The sequence below is a fragment of the Astyanax mexicanus genome, chromosome 1, assembly GCF_023375975.1.
Source record: "Astyanax mexicanus isolate ESR-SI-001 chromosome 1, AstMex3_surface, whole genome shotgun sequence".
Taxonomy (NCBI): domain Eukaryota; kingdom Metazoa; phylum Chordata; class Actinopteri; order Characiformes; family Acestrorhamphidae; genus Astyanax; species Astyanax mexicanus.
This window is the reverse complement of record NC_064408.1, coordinates 41,184,657-41,203,540: the sequence shown is the minus strand read 5'-3', so window position 1 is coordinate 41,203,540 and position 18,884 is coordinate 41,184,657. Positions and strand designations below refer to the sequence as shown.

The 18,884-nt window shown below is 36.3% G+C and overlaps 2 protein-coding genes and 1 long non-coding RNA gene across 6 annotated transcripts in view; 2 read left to right on the top strand and 1 right to left on the bottom strand.

Moving 5' to 3' along the window:
* Positions 1-9,889, top strand: part of tmem244 (transmembrane protein 244) — a 26,806-nt gene extending 16,917 nt beyond the window's left edge. Inside the window, exons 1-6 of one of the 3 annotated variants that reach the window (XM_007259684.4) lie at positions 2,778-3,043; positions 5,785-5,870; positions 6,810-6,886; positions 7,348-7,473; positions 9,229-9,273; positions 9,603-9,881. In XM_007259684.4, the coding sequence (XP_007259746.1) occupies positions 2,951-3,043; positions 5,785-5,870; positions 6,810-6,886; positions 7,348-7,473; positions 9,229-9,273; positions 9,603-9,700 (525 nt within the window). In that variant the 5' untranslated portion in view covers positions 2,778-2,950 and the 3' untranslated portion in view covers positions 9,701-9,881. Of the gene's footprint in view, positions 1-2,777; positions 3,044-5,784; positions 5,871-6,809; positions 6,887-7,347; positions 7,474-9,228; positions 9,274-9,602 lie in introns of those variants that run through there. The other 2 variants (XM_022663377.2, XM_049478860.1) reach the window with 2 other exon arrangements.
* Positions 7,392-18,884, bottom strand: LOC125801717 (uncharacterized). The gene is made up of 3 exons (XR_007438895.1): positions 18,725-18,884; positions 9,581-9,696; positions 7,392-7,481 (listed from the first exon to the last, which is right to left on the bottom strand). It is a non-coding gene; the product is annotated as an uncharacterized LOC125801717 (long non-coding RNA).
* The window catches only part of arhgap18 (Rho GTPase activating protein 18), a 45,658-nt gene continuing 39,240 nt past the window's right edge, over positions 12,467-18,884 (top strand). Inside the window, exon 1 of one of the 2 annotated variants that reach the window (XM_049478852.1) lies at positions 12,467-12,557. In XM_049478852.1, coding sequence (XP_049334809.1) covers positions 12,523-12,557 — 35 coding nt within the window. In that variant the 5' untranslated portion in view covers positions 12,467-12,522. Of the gene's footprint in view, positions 12,558-15,406; positions 15,466-18,884 lie in introns of those variants that run through there. The other variant, XM_049478841.1, reaches the window with a different exon arrangement.

Sequence of the window (18,884 nt, the reverse complement as noted above, 5' to 3'; positions counted from 1 at the left end):
TTTGGCAGAAGTTAATATAAACATCAGGACATGTGGTCTAACAGTGATGTAACTGGGAACTACAAATGAACAGAAGCCCCGTTAGATCAGTGTTTCTACACCCTGTTCCTGCATATTCTAGAGCTTTCTCTGATATGGACTTAATAAAGTAAGTGGTGGTATTATGTGTTTAAAACACTGCTGGATATACATAATGATTTATTTAGGCTCCATAGGGGGCTTAAGGATTTTAACAGGTGAACTCAGTAAAGGATTGTTTATTAGCTAATCAGTTGAATCTGGTGGAAAATTTTAGGGCAGACAAATCTACCATTTTCTAATAATCCGTTTTTCTTCTTGTTTCTTGGAGTAGTGTACGTGTGAATTAATGTAAGTGATTGAAACGTGCCAGTCTCCCCCTCTCTGGGCTATTTTAGCGTGCTATCAGCCTGCTCATCTGTTTACGGTAATATCGCGCGTATACGGACGTCGTGAATCTCCTAAGCGCGGGAATTGGCTCCGGTGCACAGCGCGGGGTTTCAGCAGTGAACCGCAGCCGCCTCTAAACTGTGGCGCTGCTCGCTGTAGCCCACTGTACCACCACCCAGAGCCTCGCTCTCGCTGGCGGGAGGGTCAGTAGTTGTAGCCCCGCCTACTGTTAATTTATTTGCATGCTGGTTAGGTTGAAAATGAAATTGAAAGAGGTCGCTAATCTTCCTTTGCGTTTGCATTTTAATTTTGGCCCTAAAGAGTCGTCGTCGCTAAACCCTGAATCGCAAACTGTTACTTTGCCATTGATTTTTCCATTTTAATTTTGTCAGACATGCAGCCCATTGCAAAGACTAATAAATAAAAACGTTATTATTTCATTTTGATTTTATTTTTGACATTTATTATGCAGTTCATCAAAATGCAAGACCAAAGTGAAACTTTTATTTTTCTTTTCACAATTAGCTGTTTCATTTTAGATTCGACTGTAAAATACCTGTATGGTAATGAAAATGAAATGCCATTTTTTTTTTACATTTTATTTTTGTCACATTGCAAAGGAAGTGGCCTTTTTAATTTAAATTTCATTTTTGTCACATATGACCTGTGCTTAAGTGAAAAATTTAATTGCAAATTAAGTGATTTAATTTTGTTTTTAATTTTGTAATTTTTCACACATGCTTGGAAAAAGAAAGTGCAAAACAGTATTTGCATTTTAATTTTAGTTTTATTTTTGGCAGGATTTACCTCCTATAGGTGCCAGGGTTCCAGTCTTAAATTGTCTTAAATTTTGCCATTGGCTACCAGAGCTCTGAGAGAGCACAATTGGACTTGCTCTCTCTGGGTGGGTAGATGGCGCTCTTCCCCTTATCACTCCAAAGAGTGATCTTGATCAGCACAAGGCATCTGTGAGCTGATGTATCAGCAGCAGTTGGAAAAGAGGCGGTGGCTGACTTCACATGTATCAGAGGAGGCTTGTGCTAGTCTTCACCTTCGTGATAGGGGGAGTCTAAATTAGTGGGTTGGGTAATTGACCATGTAAATTGGGAAAAAATTGGACAAAAATTTGAAAAAATGAAATGTCTTAAATTTCCTATAAATTTGCTGTAGGTATTACATTTTCAGACGATGTGTCTTATGCCGGTAGGAAAGTACAGTGGCCATGGAGACTGTGGACGAGACCAACTGAGTCCGGTAAGCCTGTCTGAGGCAAATCAGGTAATCATAAATGGACACTGATAATTATTTAAAGAGAAGATACTTTAATGTGTTTCAGTATAATAATAATAATAATAATAATAATAATAACAATAATAACAATATTAATAAAAATAATTATTAATATTGTTATTATTATTAGTAGTAGTAGTATTAGCAGCAGCAGTAGACATAGCAATGGTGTTAGTAGTAGTATTAGTATTATAAACATCATCACTACAATTTAATTGACCATTTATTCTTTTTTCAAAATAACTGACCTTTCTGTTCATTGGTTTCTCTTGTTAGAGTCATGTAAAAACATTTGAGATTTTTTTTTTTGCAAACAGTTATGTACATAATTTTTCAACATATTGGCTGGGGACAATTTTTTAATTTTAAGCTTTTTATAATGGAGACTGCTTTACGTGTTCTTTCATTATTTTGTATGGTTCATACATGCAATTCAGTGTTGCTGTTTAATGTAATGCAACTAACATATGTTATGTTGGCTCTGTTCTGCATCACAATGGAACAAAATAAAAAAAAATAAAACATTAACATTAATAAAAACAAATGGGAAACATTAAGTTTTGATTTCCAATACAATCAATTATTTTCTACCAAAGAAATTATGAATACATTTTTCGGTCTTAAATTACAATTATTGAGGTCTTAAAAAGCATTAAATTTTACTTTTAAAATGGTAAGAACCCTGTGTGGTGCTCACTACTGTTTCTTACAAAAACACTATGTCCCTCAGAGGCTCCATAGTAACACTTGCAATTACTTTATTTGTTTCTTTTCATGAAGAGCACTAAAAGGGATGTAAATAGGCACATTTAGGGCTGTAGTTGGCCTGTTTAGCAAATGCTAATGGAAAAGATTTAAAATTGACCAAATGTTACTACAAAAATAACTAATAACTACATAAATAATAACATATATGCATACATATTGTTTTTTTTGTTTTGTTTACTAATCTCAGTATCATATTACCCTTATCTAATGCTAAACAGTCTCACACACAGCTAGTCTGTTTAGCCTGTTGCAGTCAGTGTGTGCAGTCCAGGCCTGGGGGTGGGTTTAATCCAGCCCAGATTGAGGGAAACGTTTTAGCTTGTCGCTAATCCCATTAAGACCTGCCCTCATAAACACACCCTCACAGAGTTAGCCAAACGCTACCTGCTAGCGCTGTTTTGTATTTGTGTATGTTGAGAGGGTGTGTGTGTGTGTCTGCATGTTTGTGTGCCTTCACCAATAAAAAAATAATCGTTAGCCATTCATGTTTTTGGACTACTGCTGTCGGTGCTGTGGGAGCATTCTGATCAAACGACATGGCCAACTGCCATTCAACAGCAAGCTCAACGACACCTGGGTAAAGCTATTTATCTCTGTTTCCCTCCATCTGTAGCAATGGCTGCTACAACTCACTGCTACCAGAGCGCTTAGAGTTAAAATCAGCTCAGCTAGTAACTGGACCACAGTGTGTGTGTGACTCCAGTACCACAGATCAGTCACAGATTAGCACCCATTCATTAATTTACTTCGAAAACCTGTCTAAGTATCTAAATAATATACTAATATACTCTGTTTACTGCATACACTGATCTAACCTAACTAGCTTATGTGGCTAACAGTGCTTAGAAACGAAGCTAGCAGATTTATGAATCTTACACAATGCTATTCGCTAGCTGTTATCATTGTGTATTTTTTTTTGGGGGGGGGGGGGGAGGGGGCAGGGGTTTGGGGTGCTTATTTAAATATATGTATTTGTAGTTAACCAGTTTTTGGCAAACATTTCTGAGCTAGCATGAAGTACAAAGCTTTATGTTTACCAAAAAAGAAACAAACGAAAAAAAAAAAAACTGTGGCACAAAAAGTGTTACAATTTTGCTATAGTCTTTGTAATACTTCTAATAGTAAAACAAAACCAGTGGTTTTGTCCCTGTATAGTTAATGTGATGTTTCAATAATCTGTAATATTAATGCAATAGGGATGATAATATTATGCAAATAGGGCTGAGCAATACTGTAATTTTTTAAATACTCTACAAATATATGAGCGATTCTCTATTGTGATTTTTTGTAAACAGACAACACAATTTAAACAATTTAGACAATTTTGTAATGTGCAAGCTATTGTCTCCTTTACATTGATTTTATAAAGCATACTCTGTCAATTTTACATGCAAACATAAAAACATGAAAACATAAAAAAATTGTCAAATATGAAAATCACTGCCACATAAAAGAGTTCTTTACAGAAACTAATAAATACTGCATTTCCCTCTGAAAGCTTCTATATGTAAAACTATAGTAATTAGCTTAATTGCCTAAATCCATGTTCTTTAAACTGTATTCTTCAAAACAGCACTGGGTTTACCTTACTTTATGCTTATATAGTGTTTATAGTGTTGTACTGAATTAAGAGGTGTAATTATATTGTTTAATCTTCTATTTATTTTGTTATAGTAAAACAGGCTGCATTTGTTTTAAATTAAAGTATTGTCATATATGGGTCATACAGTTGTGAAAAATTTTAGAATTACTGTTTTATTTACCAATGTTGAAGGTCTTTTCATTGATAGAGGCCATGTTAACGATTTTTGGCTTTTGTACTGTAAGATGTATTGCATTACACAGTGTATTTTTGTCTATTAATTATTACACTACCTGACCAAAAAAGGTCACCACCTGGATTAAAAACAAATAAGCCAGCTATTGGACAATTAATGCAGGGGTGGTTATGTTTTAGCTGTCAACAAGTTATTTAACCCAAACTGATGCAGTGAGTAGCTTCTCATTTGTAAACCACCATGTTGAAAGACACATCCTGTGGTTGTTTCAGAAAGGTCAAATTATTGGCATGCATTAAGCAGAGTAACCATCTAAGGAGATTGCTGAATCTTATAAAATGCATCATTACAAAGTGAAAGGACAGTGGGGAAACCTCATCTTTGAGGAAGGAATGTGATCGAAAAAAACTCTTGAATGAAATACGATGTCAGGATTCATCAGGCTCAAAGTGTAAAAAAGTGCAGGGTTTAGGGAACATGGAACTTCATTTTCACACATGGATTGGCACCACAGATCCCAGACCTGAACCCAATTAAGAACCTTTGGGATGTGCTGGAGTAAGACTTTGCGCAGTGCAAATTTCCCATGTATAAATCATAACGAAAAATTCTGGACAGAATTAAATGTAGTGACATTGCAGAAGTTTGTAAAATCAATGTCACAGCGAATGCATTCCGTAAAGGTGGTCCTTTAGAGCAAATATTAGAGTGTTATCGTACAAACAGTGTGTATAATAACTAGAACTAGAAGGCCCAAATTAGAGAATTTTAAAGTAAATTGTAGCCTTTAATACAACTTTACTATTCCCTCCCAGTCCATGCAATCCTTTAAACAATAAACTAAACAAAACTAGCATGTTATTATTTCTCTATTTTTCTAATGTTACAAAAACCTATACGAAGAGGGGCATGGCAGACACAGTGAAAACACAGATGCAAAGCTCAGAGGGAGTCAAAATGGCCTTTATTTACACATCCTGTCCTTCAAAACCCAAATAAACTTAATAAAATAAATACTGTGTAAGCAGTATAAAGAAGTGCAAAATAGCACAGTCCCATGAGGCTCTCAGCTGTAGTGCTCACCTTGCAATCTTTCTCACCTGTGAGACAAACTGGGCCCTTTTTTAACCACAACCAAGAACATGCTGAAGTGATAAACTCCAGTTAGAGGGTGTTAGGTATGAACCTGTGGTACATGTGAGGGGTTAGAACCCCACCTATACATCAGCCTGTTTAAATGATAGAAAAATAAATTAATCGTGGTTAAATAAATTAAAATGTAATCCCTGCTAAAAAAAAATCCAGCTGGTTATCCAGAGCTAGTTAAGAAGCTAGCCAACCAGCATAGGATACCAATATGTTTTTTCTGGTTGATCAGCTCGTGTTAAGTTGAATTTTTTCTTTTTTTTTTTTTTTTTTTGCATTGTATGTAATGTGCACAGTACAAATGTGCGCTGTGTTCTTATTAAAGCACTGCTGTGCTGTATAATGTGCAGCTCTGTGTGATGAATTAATAGTAATGTGTGCTTTCATTTTTCAGGTTGTTCTTCAGAACCTGCTAATGTGCATGGTGTGCTTTTACTCCCTTTACTACATTGTGGTCAGTTTGTGCATCGGCATCCTCAAGTAAGACTTTCCACAATATTCGAATATAGATCAAACTATCTCCCTCCCTCCCCCACTCTATCTCTCTGTCTGTCTCTGTGTGTGAGCCTCTTTTGTGGTGTTGTAAAAGTGACTTTGACTTCCTGTAGCAATGTTCTGTGGTAAAATGTGACACGTTGAGGCTGCGCAAACCTGCCCCCAACCGAGGGAAACACATTTGCACATTACACACATCCCATTAAATCCTATAGGGTTTATTCAGCACTAAAAAGAAATAAATAGGGAGTGTGCCTCGCTTTGCTTTAGTCACAGCCTCTACACCTCTTGAAATGCTTTACATTAGAAGATAGAGCATTGATTTAGAAAATTATGATTGCATTCAGCTTTAACTCACCTCAACATGCCTTTTGCAATCTTTAATTCCCCCATGGGCAATGCTAAAATCACTATTACAAACTGTACAGCGAGAAAGACTTTCGTTGTTTAGAGATTTCAGAGGTGAAATTAGTTTTGATGGGAGCCATGATGCTCTTGATCGCATCCGGACGAGGAAGGAAAAAAAACCCATGTCCACCTTTACTAAAAACTGATTGGCTCACTCACAGACTCTTTGCAGAGAACAGGTCAATCAAAACCAGCTCTGTGGTGCATTTGCTTCATGAATATGCACATAAGGGGTGTGTCTTTCTCTCCCTCTCCCACACGTGATTGGGAGAAAAAAGTTTGGGTCGCCTGTGTGTGTGGCTTGTTCTAAATTCCGGGAGATTTATCTGGCATGGTGAAGGAGGTGTACAATTAAGTTTTCTACCAGTTCAAATTACGGTAGTTTTAATTAGTGTTTATTCACATAAGCATTTTATCATGCTTTTAAAGTGCATTTGTTATTTTTTCTGTGAAGTGTTCAAGTGTACAGTTGCTCACATGCTGGTGTTTGTTTTGTTTATGTGTTTGTTCTCTCAGGGTAGAAGAAGTTGACAGTTTATTAGCTCCGTTTGACTACACCACACAACCATCATGGCACAGCCCAAAGTATTTAGGTAAGTATGGTTCAAGCTTATATATAATGTAGCCTACTTTATTTTGTATAGAACATGCAACATTCCTTATATTGACAACATGCCCATATTAGGAACTGTGGTTCCAATCTGCATTTCTAAATGATATAAATGAACAAAGTTGTCAAATAGCCTAAACACACATGTTTCAAACATAGCATTTAATTCAGTCTTTCAAATATTTTTTTCTTAAATGTCTCTGCATGCTGTGAAGGTTGCCAGAGTGAGCTTAAACCACTTTGAACTGAACTGACACCACTTACCACTAAAACACCCCAAACAAACCTTTAAGCTCTGTCAAATGAGGTAGTTAAGTCTTTGGCAGTAGTACAACACCGTATGAGTAGCCGGTGTTCTAGAAAAATTGTGTGTATGTGTATTTTACATATAGTTTTATTTGTAAAAACTTGTCATATGTGGCCCTTTTTATGTTTCTCCTGCAGTGGGTGTGATCTCGACAGAGGTGACGTATTTTCTGGGTGGGCTCATATTCGCCTGGATTGTGGAAGAATGGGTGTGGGATTATGCCATCACAGTCACTCTCCTGCACGTCGGTCTCACTGTTGCAAGTACATGCCTAAAACCACATGCACACAAACACACACACACACACACACACACACATACAAACACAATCAGGAAAGACAGCATGTTAGAGAGCTACGTGTACATATAAAAAACATTTATCTCCATTTTTGTATGCTTTTAGTTTTCTCCATCATTTGTACCCTGTAGGTGCTTGGTACACTGTGTAAATAAAGCTGGATAAATAGACCAATAGAAATGCTTTAAAATGATATGGAAAGCTCATATTTCAAAATAACTTTAATTTAAAGTTTAGCAGATTTTTGCTTCTCCTGTAAAGTCAACATTTTGGAGATAGATTTTTTTATTGGACAGCGACAATATGAGCCTCTACACTACTAGTATACACTATTTAATAGTATAATTAGTAGTAGATAGAGTAGTAGAGTATAATCCAATGTACAATAGATACTGAATAATTAAAAGTGGGTGCTAAATAATTCATGGAATTGACTGAATAGTCCATTGTGGATGATAAATAAACTATAGTGCATTATGAGTAATTCATAGTAGTTGCTGAATAATTAATAGCAGATAATGTATCATTTACTGTGCACTTTAAATAATTTATAGTATTTAATAAATACTTTAGGGTAATTACTGATTAATCCGTTATGGATACTAAATACATTATAATAAAAAAAAAAAGTAGAAAGTGGATACTAAATAATTCATAGAATTTATCAAGAAAATCCATTGTGAATATCACTATATAAGTAATAGTGAATACTAACTAACTTATAGTAGATCACACAATTATTTTGAATTATTCATGAAAGAAATTGAAAAACGAAAAACTGCAGCCTGAATAATGCTTAGTCGAAACTGAATTTTATATAGTAGATACTATATAATTCATATCAGATACGTAATTTTTTTTACTGGAGTTGTTTCTTTTTTATGTGATGTGTGTGTGTGTGTATGTATATATACATACATATATATATATATATATATACACACACACACACACACACTATATAATAGAGGAAGCAGCCGGATGAAGGTTTGATTCAGGTTACTAGCGTAAGGTTACATAATTAAACAAACGTTACAAAAGGTTACAAGGTTACAAAATTAAATAAACGAAAAACTGCAGCCTGAATAATGCTTAGTCAAAACTGAATTTTATATATTAGATACTATATAACTCATATCAGATACTTATTTTTTTTTAAAGGGAGTTGTTTGTGTGTGTGTATACATATACGTATACACACACACACACACACTATATAACAGAGAAAGCAGCCGGATGGAGGTTTGATTCAGGTTACTAGTGTAAGATTACATAATCGGGCTTAGAGTGTTTTCTTTCTAAGAGACCTGGTTTATTAACACAGCTTATTCTTTGCAGGCCCCAGTATGATGTAATATTTCTGGGCTTTAAAAGATCCACATGCTTATTACCCTGCTAAAAACTCAGCTTAAGACCAGCTGGAAATCCAGTAAAAACATACTCTTTGCTGGTAGGCTAGCTCGTTTACTGGCTCTTGACCAGCAGAGGGTGTGTTTGACCAGCTGGTCTTCAGCTGGATTTTTTAGCAGGGTATGTATGTAAACATGTACAGTAACAATTATATATGTCCTTAACATGTACTAGTAAAATTAAGCTGCAAATTCTGCCATCATGCATAGCTGAAGATTTGCTGTGTGTAGTCCATGGAGGACAGTGGGTAAATCTATCTCAGGCCTGCATTCTGTTCTGATCATGTTGTTCTTTTCCTGCTGTGTTTCAGTCATGGCTGACTTCCCTTCTACGGAACACTGGTGGATGGCTCTGGGTAAGCCAAGCATACAAATAATGAAAGCAAATCATCCTTTGTTATTAAATGTTAATGTTTTAATGGTGTCAAAAAAATCTTTATTATATCTATTCTCTGCTTCAAACCAAATGTTCTGGTAACAGTAGTTTTAAACTGTTTAAAACCATTTCTGTTCAGCAATTCTTTCCAAATTCTGTGCTGAAAGGTTCTACATTTTTATGAGTATATACGTCAACATTTTTTATTTTATTTTATTTAGACCTTTAAATTCATACTGTTGTTTTTATAGTGTAACACAGGGGACAGTGCATCTGCTGGAACTCACTGTAACTCCTGTTTGTTTTCAGGTTCTGGCTTGGCCATGATGATCTTTGGGGGGCAGCTGCTGGCATATCGACTCTTCAGGAATAATTTCGTCCATCCGGCAGATCTCCAAAACTTCTGACACAGCAAACACAACAATGTTTTCAGCAGAGTGAAAATACTGTACAGTTACAAATACTATTTTTGTTTTATATCTGTTTCTCTTTTTTGTACACAGTGTAGCATTGTTTTGGTAATTACACATTAATACAATTTTATTTGTGCTATGAGTGTGGATTGTAATTAAACTATTCCTGCAAGCAAATAGAAAAGCTTTGCCTTTCTGTTTTATCAATATATTGGATATTTTAGATATCTAAGCCTGGGGGTGTGACTGAAGTCGACCAATTTTGGGGGCTGAAACCATGAATATTTGAAGGGGAAGTATTTCATTGTTGCATCCTGAAACTAAAATACACCCTTTGAAGAAAAATAAAGAAACAGCATACCCCAGATTGCTGAAAAACTGGCAGATATGGAAATGATTGAAAGTTAAATTACAAGTTAGTTAGGGTCTTGCCACAAGAGGATATTAAAATGCCTCCCCTTCTGCCCTAGAGTCTTCCTTTAGGTAGTGTACCTCTTGGTGAGAGATTTTTGACTGCTTGACACGCCTCTGTGACACACTTGCAAACATGTTGCCCAGTTGGCAGACTCTGAGAGGGGATGCATCACTGGACAGAAAGAAACAATCTTTACCAAAGCCTCTAGGTTTTGTTTTGGATCGAATAACGGCTGTTGGATCTAATAACAGCTAAGAGCTAAGCTACTTCATGGCTTTAGAAATGTGCCTGTGTGCCAGTATGAGAAGCTAGCTGCTATTTGCTACCTGCTGTCACTATTAGGGTAACAATATACTTGCTGTTTGGCCATGTGCTACGCGTGTTACTGGAGGCTTCCACTAGAGGGCAATTCAGGCGTTTAATGACCCTGTCAACTCTGTTCCCATTCAGTTTCTCAAGCATTTTCCATTTCAGTCTTAAGTAGTGACATCTATTACACGTTTCCACAATAGCATAATTAAAATTATGCTAATCCCTCTCCAGCTTTTATAACAAGTATATTTGTCACTTTGCTCTAGCAAGACGTCATACAGCTGCTCTTTAAAACCTTTTGGCATTCATTTGCATCCTGCCTTCGCCGTGTTACACCATCTCTAGAATATAGCTCATGTTTATCTACAGCTGAGTTTTTTGAGAAAAGTGCCTGTGTAAAATTTTTAAGAGATTTGCCACAGAAGTGTGTTTTTCTAATTATGGGATAAAAAAGATTGATATTAGCCTTTTCTACTGTTGAAAATTTTTGAAAACCAACATTTTGTTCTGACAAAACTACTTTTTTTCATGCAGAACTCTCGGTTGAATCTGTTGCAATCCTTTTAGATTAGTTTAGTGCAGAGCAGTTTTGTCAGTAGACTAATGCATTGTGTTGTTGTCATTACAATCATTCTGGATAGTTTTTGGTATATGGTATATCTGCTGGACTGCAAACAAGTAACTAAGTTGATCTAAAGATGATCTCCATCAAAAGACTGAGGCTATTTACTGTCATGACCGTCAGTTAAAGAGAAGACGGTGTGTGTGGATCACAGTGTGGCCTAATCCTGAACATCTGCTGTCCTTTAATCTGGCCGGATTAAGACCAATGGTATTACCTCCTCCTCAATTGTTTTGAATATTGAGAAAGTGTGTCTGACATTTTTCCCAGCATGCCTCTCTAAAGCTACCCTGTGACTGAGGCTGCTTTAAAAAGCACTCTAAAAAAAAAAAAAACCTGAAAATGAGTTAAGCCTCTTCAGTAACAAAAACTCTTTAACAATCCATCCTTAATAACATATACCTAGACATGTATACCTAGATGCCACACTGACGCAAATATTGGCATGGTGTCAAAATAGGTTCCTCTTTATCCGCTTTAGAGAGTCCTATTCTATTGGCAAAACTTCTCTACAGGGACTAGATAAGTTGCGTGTGCATGTCCGTTGTAACAAGTGCAACAGTATTGTAGGTATGTATTCTACATGAACATTTTGACATACAGTGCATTAGCTAAACTAGCATAGTTTAGCCCAGGGGTGGGCAATTCAATTAAAATTTTCAATCATTTTTTCTTATGTAAGGAAAAAATGGACTCTTTTGATTGATATTTAATTACCATTGACTTCATGTGGGCTGGATATTAAAAGCCAAGGAGCCCTGGGGCCGTACAATGCCCAGGTCTGCTTTAGCCCATGTTTATAGATAAGATGTCATACAGTGCTATAAATCCCATGAGCTAAACATCTGAGGTGAGCATATGATAATTTATGCATACACTTAGCACAGTGCTAACTGGTGAGGTGCAAGTGTCTATTAGCCTACTTTTAATTGGCTTCCATAAGCCTTTAGTAACTTCAGTGCTAAGTTTAAGAAGGAAAAGCCAGTAACCAAACGTTTTGGCTGAGGAAAATAGGTAGAACTACGGGGTTAGAATCCACTAGTTTTTCCGTACTGTTTGCACTAATGGGGCAGCAGTGACACACTGATCACACCATTATCACATGTAAATCACTGACCACAGCATTAATTGCCTAAATGAGTTCAGTATGGGCAGTTGTGTGGTCACCACAATTTGTTTCTAAAAAAAGGCTGATTCTTTTTTTTTTAACATCCAATAAACAATCAGTCCAAACTTTAGTAGAACTGTGGTGCTGGCTCTGGCCGTGGCCTGCGTGCTGCCGTGAAAGGCCTTGTTGTTTTATTAATCATATAATGAGATTAAGAGCGAGGCTGTGGGTGGAAAGGGCATGGGCGGCAAAAGAGGGCGTGTCCTGATGGGGTGAGCAAGAGTGAGAGAGAAAAGGTGTGAGAGAGAGAGATAGAGAGAGAGGGTCCCTGAACTGGTTCATGAGCCAGACCGGTTGCCATGGTTACCAAACTTGTTTGCTACCTGCAGCTCAGGTAAGACTACCTGTGGTGCTTGTATTGTGTGTGTGTTTGTGTGTGTATGAGAGAGACAGAGAGAAAGAGATTGGAAGACACTGGAAGACAAGCTCGGGTATATAATCAGTTATGGGTACTTGCACTACGATGTTGAACAGTAAAGTGGATGCAGGTGGAACAGTTTGCTCTACAGTAGAATTAGGTTTACAGAAAAGCTGCCCATACATTTGTTATGACACTGCATGCTTGTTTCTAACAGTGACCTTTACATTGAGCTACTTTGATTCATTTAAAACCAATAAAGTCAAGAGAAAAGCTAAATTTCTTTGAGCACAGCACCTTTTCTGCAGTCTAAAGGGCAGAAATCCACATGAAATACAACTTTTTACCATTGGCTTAAGCCTGGTGTATTTATGATTTGAAGTTTGGATCAGAGAGAAGCTAATTTAAATGTGTTTTTAGTAATTTTTAGTTCTTGATATCATGATATATATGTGAAAATCAGACATCTAAAGCTTTAGCATTATAATACTGTGTTTTAGTTTTATATCGTCTGCTTTAGAAAATATCTGAATTTAAGAACTGCCTTTAAAATTGGACCAATTTTTTTATTATTAGTATGTTTCTAAACATCTTAGAACTGAATAAACTCAATTTCTGCATTAATTATTACAAAATGTTAAGTTAGTCATCTTTAACTGAACAACGAAAGCATTGTATTAACAAATAACTGTTTTAGATATTTTAATATATTTGCCATAAACTCCACCTGTTAGCTAACATTATATGCTAACCAGGTCATTCTGCACTAGCATCCTCTTTTGTTCTTATTGCTGTTTGTAAAATGTATCTCTCTATTACCTTATTATTTTGATAAGTGACACCACATGGAGTAATGAAGCAGTAACTTTAGTAAATCAAACTAGAAGGGAAAAAGTTTTAGAGACTTTAGAGCGCATATGTTTCAATAGGAAATATTGATATTTGATTCCACGTATCAATATATGATACGATACGATCCAAAGAATATGATACATCATGGAATCAATATATTGTCCCATCCCTGGTAGGTATGTACAGTACCAGTCAAACATTTTTACGCATTTTTTTTTCTTACATTGTAAGTAAATACTGAAGTAATTTAGACTATGAAGGAACACACAAGGAATCATGTAGTAACTTAAAAGTGTTAAACAACCTAAATACATCTAAAATAGCATTTAGATGGCTCTTATCTGGAGTGCTGTTAACCTGCAGTTTCTGAGGCTGGTAACCCTGATAAACTTACCCTGTGTAACAAGAGAAAACTCTTGCTCTTCCTTTCCTGGAACGGTCCTGATAAAAGCCAGTTTCATCATAATCTATTTGATGGTCTTTGCAACTGCACTTGAAGATACTTTCAAAGTTTTGGAGATTTTTCAGATTGACTGATCTTCAATATTATTATTTTTTTTTTACTTAGTGAGTAACTCTTTCCTTAATATGGATAAGAACTTTACTCTAATACGACTATTCACTGTATACCATGTCCACCTCTTCACAACACAACTAATGCATACTTAAACACCTTAAGAGAAAATGACAAAATGCCAAGAAGTACAAAGCCGTCATCTAAGCAAGAGGAGCCTATTTAAAGTATCTAAAATCTAAAACATTTGTTTTATTTTTTACTACTTTTTTGTACTTAATAATTCCATGTTTTTTTCATAGTATGGATGACTTGAGTATCTACAATGCAGGACATTTTAAATAATAAAAAAACACTGAATTTAAGGTTTTAAAAGGTGTTTAAACTTTTGACTGGTACTGTTGCTAAAAATGTGCAGATGCAGATTTACAAGCCAATTTACAAACATGTTATTTTTTTTGCCTTAAAATGAAAAACGCTTGTGTTCCTTTTAAGCTGCACTTATGCTTTAATTGATGGCTCACAGCATCATAACATAGCCTAGCCTGGCCTATTCTACACTAGTCTAGTCTAGTCTTTTCTAGACCTGTAACAATAATAAACTGGGTAATAATTATTCCAGGGTGGATAGTGTTACTCTCCTCTCTGGTTCATCTCAGTGTCCAGTCGTTATGGTGTGCAGTTAGCTAGCTGAAGATATGCTAGTACCGTTTGGTGGGGTTATCTTTTAGCCTAGCCTGTACAGCTTCATATCTCATGCCGGCTGTCAGGCAGTTACTTACAGTCATGCTTCCTGTCGCTTGCCTTTCATTGGGCAGTGCTTCACTTGGTAGGCTAGTACTATCTTTTTTGGATTTGGCCCGTTTTACTGCTATGTTTTACTTGGATTTTGCTTTTAAAAGAGAACATTTAAGTTAAATATGTGATTGTATGTATGTGTATGTGATTTCCATGATTCCTTTTTAGAACTCATTACCTTTTATTCCTTAGCTACATGTGATCACAGAAATAATAATGCTCGTGAGCAAATTTGTTTTACATCTCATACATCAAGCAAATGCACAATAAGACACCTGTAACCAGAAACTAGCTAGCTAACTAGGTAACAAGCTAACCCTCTGACCGGTCTCAGTAAGCTGGGTGTGTTTTCCCAGCTTTGTGGAGGCCGCCAGGCAACAACACCTTGCCTAAGAGCAGATAACATTTCAGGCTATTCTTCCTGTGGCCGGTGTGTGTTACACCCCACTAGCAGCAGAGGACAGCTAGCAGTTTTCCCTGACTCACGCACTTTCCACAGCATCGTCCTGACGGGGTACTTTTGTGACTAAACTTTGCCTCAGGCATGTTTTCAGAAATAGATTAGTGTCTCACTTTGCTAGAATAAGTAAAGACAAGATAGTAAATAGAGAGCTGTGGGGCAGCTGCCGTTAAAGCGATGTTCCGGACATTTGTATGGATGCAGAACCCTGCCACGATGGTCAACCATGTACACCGGTGCTACTTTACAGCTGGCCACAGGTGAGTTTACCACCAAAATGTCTGGGTCATACAATTTATTGTAAATGTGATGTCAGATTATTAGTATATATTTAGCATTCAGGGCCTTGGTATTATTTTTTATGTGTAGTTTGGTGAAATAGATTAGGATCCTGAAGAAAATGTACTAATATCCCAGCCAATGTGTGAGGGGTTTCATGCATTAAATGAAGTCATTTGCCTGTTCACATGGTTAGTTCTAGCCAGATGCCACCGGTCATGAACATTAAATTGCCACCCACCACACTGTGGATCCACAGTGGGTGGTCATTTTTCTATGACATATTCCTAGTACAGACATTGGCAGACACTGTAGAGTGAGGAATATTATATCAGACCTCGCTTAAACCTCAATTCACTTGGCCTTGCCATGAGCACGCTGGCCAGTGTTCAACCTCATTCATTCATTATGGTGCAGTTATCATTACTGCTTTACTTTTATTTTTGATAAATTAGACTGAAATGAAGCTTCTTTACTTAACACGATTGATCCTGGGTGTTTTGGGTGTGTTTACTGAGATGTGACAGTTCTCAGTGTTCAGTGTTTGTTAGCAACATTTGCCTAGCATTAAGCCAAACGTTTTTGGTTAATAAACTGAACCTGGCATCAGCAATCTAATTTGTTACTTTTTTCATAAACTGTTTCTAAGCCTTACATGTAGGGATTTTATATCTTTATTTGGGGATGTGGGGGTATCAAATAGTATAAAAGACTGAAGTGCCCATTTCCTAATATAATTATTATGCAATGAAAGCAAGAAACAAAAAAATCTCAAATTCAGAAATTTAAATTTGTATAACTTTGTCATAGTATTGTTTATTTTTATAGATAGTATAATTCTTGATCCGTGTATACAGTGAATATTTTACTTTGTCTTGTCATATTCTGGAATTCCAATTTAAAACACCTATATTGCCAGAATTACGCTTATGAATACACATTCATGTATAGTCATTATTGACTTACAACATTCACACACTGCAGATGTTTTTTTGTAATCAGTACTTCTGTGTGTTGGCTTTTCCTTTTATAACTTTGTACTCGAGGAGGTCACGTCGTAACCATTGGCTAAAGTGCACTGACTACAGCTCTGGAAAAAAATGAGACCACTTAAAAATTAAGAGTTTCTTTGATTTTACTAAATTGAAAACCTCTGGAATACAATCAAGAGGAAGACGGATGATCACAACCCATCAAACCAAACTGAACCACTTACATTTGTGCACTAGGAGTGGCATAAAGTTATCCAAAAGCAGTGTGCAAGACTGCTGAAGGAGAACATGCCAAGATGCATAAAAACTGTGATTAAAAACCAGGGTTACTCCACCAAATATTGATTTTTAAACTCTTAAAATGTTATGAATATGAACTTGTTTTCTTTGCATTATTTGAGATTTAAAAGCTCTGCATCTTTTTGGTTATTTCAGCCATTTCTCATTTTCTGCAAATAAATGCTTTAAATGACAATATTGTTATTTGGAATTAGGGAGAAATGTTGTCCGTAGTTTATAGAATAAAATAACAATATTCATACATACTCAAACATAAACCTATAAATAGCAAAATCAGAGAATCTGATTCAGAAACTGAAGTGGTCTCTAATTTTTTTTTTAGAGCTGTATAGTGTAAAGAGTAGCTGTGAACTGTAAACACCAGGGGGCAGCGTTGTACGCACTTAACACACACCTGGTGTAGGAGAGGCAGCCAGGTTTTATCTGTTTTAGCACATATCTAATACTTAGATTTTTAACATTTAATTATTAAGATGTGTATCTCCACAGTAAGATAATGCTGGGGCACACACACACCGCACCTTGTAATGATCTGTTTTAAGCAGTGCAGTAATGGCAGGCATTGTGTGTCTTAGTGGAACAACAGCCACACACTAATTATAGTCTCAGGTGCTCAACTGAGTAAGTGTAGCTTGGTTAAAGTAAAGTCCTTTAAAAGGAATAAAGACACTGACTTTGTAGCAAAGCAGTGAGTGGAAGCACAAGGTAGGTGTGGTAAATGGTGTCAGTTGGTGGGAGCACAACGTAAGAGGGTCCTAGAAAAGGGTCCAGTGAGTGTGAGCACATGTGAGGTGTGGAGAAATGCAAGGTAGGTGTTTCTAATAAAGTGGCAAGTTAGCAAAAACACCGTGGATAGAATAGGAGTACAATTGTGTGTTTCTATTAAAGTGGACAGAAGGTGTAAGCATAAGATTGGGGTTCTAGTGCCCTATGGTTTATAGCAGACAGTATGTGTTTACGGTGGCTAAGAGTACAAAATATGTGTTTCTAGTCAAGTAGTTAGCAAGTGAAAGCACAAGGAAGGGTTTCTAATAAATTGGCAAACTGGCAAATACACAGTGTAGGTGTTTCTAATAAAATGTCTAAGTTAGAGGTTCAGAGTACACATTGGGTGTTTTTTTAGTGAAGTGTCCATTGAGAGATAACCAGTACAAGCCAGGTGTTTCTAACAAAGCAGGCATTAAGTGAAAGGTAGGTGTTTCTGTTAAGGTGGTTTGTGTTCCTAATGAATGAGTACAAAATAGATGTTTCTGAGGAAGCGGTCAGTGAATGGGTGACTGCTATTATCACTCCCCTACATTGCTACATATAGGGGTGCAACTACTAATCAATCAAATAACTTAAAATCGTTTTTTAAAATAGTTGGCAACTAATTTACTAATTGATGATTAGTGGGGTATATGTGAACAAGTTACCATTAGCAACCCCCCACCCAAAGTTTTCCCTTAAATTCCATCCTAAATGTGGCAGATCAGCCAGCAGTTCCAAAACAAGCCAGAGTTTTAGTCAAGCTAACATTAGTGACAAGTTAAATTTAACTTAGTGTTACTAGAGCCTGCTAGAGTAGTTAAACAAGAGTCAAATTTTTAGTAAATTTGTATCTCACTTAGCAGTTACAGAGTTTTTAAATATCTTTTCTTGACTCTGATACTGTTGTTGTGCTATTAATAAGTGATAATAAAATATTAATGGGTCAGTTCTTCATGTAACCTCTAATATGTTTGGTAGGTTGTGTGTTCCTTATACAATTATAACATTAGTACAAAGATAGTTTGGGTTGGGTTATCTGATCAATAATCGATTAATCGAGGAAAAATTTACAGACTAATCGCTTATCAAAATAACCTTTGATTGCAGCCCTAGTTACATATTTGATGTATTTAATATTTAGTACAGTAAAACATGAGTAAAATAAAAGCTTATAGCTTTCAGCTCCGCCTAAACTTACCAATCTTTGAGACACACACACTACATCTGAACACAGCTGCGCTCCGCATGGTGGAGCTGTGGGTTTCCATAAAAGTAGAGGGAACGGAGGGGGTCGCCTATTGGTCGAGAAGGTAATGGGGCGGAGCAACGCATGCGCAGACAACCCAGGGTGTGTGAGT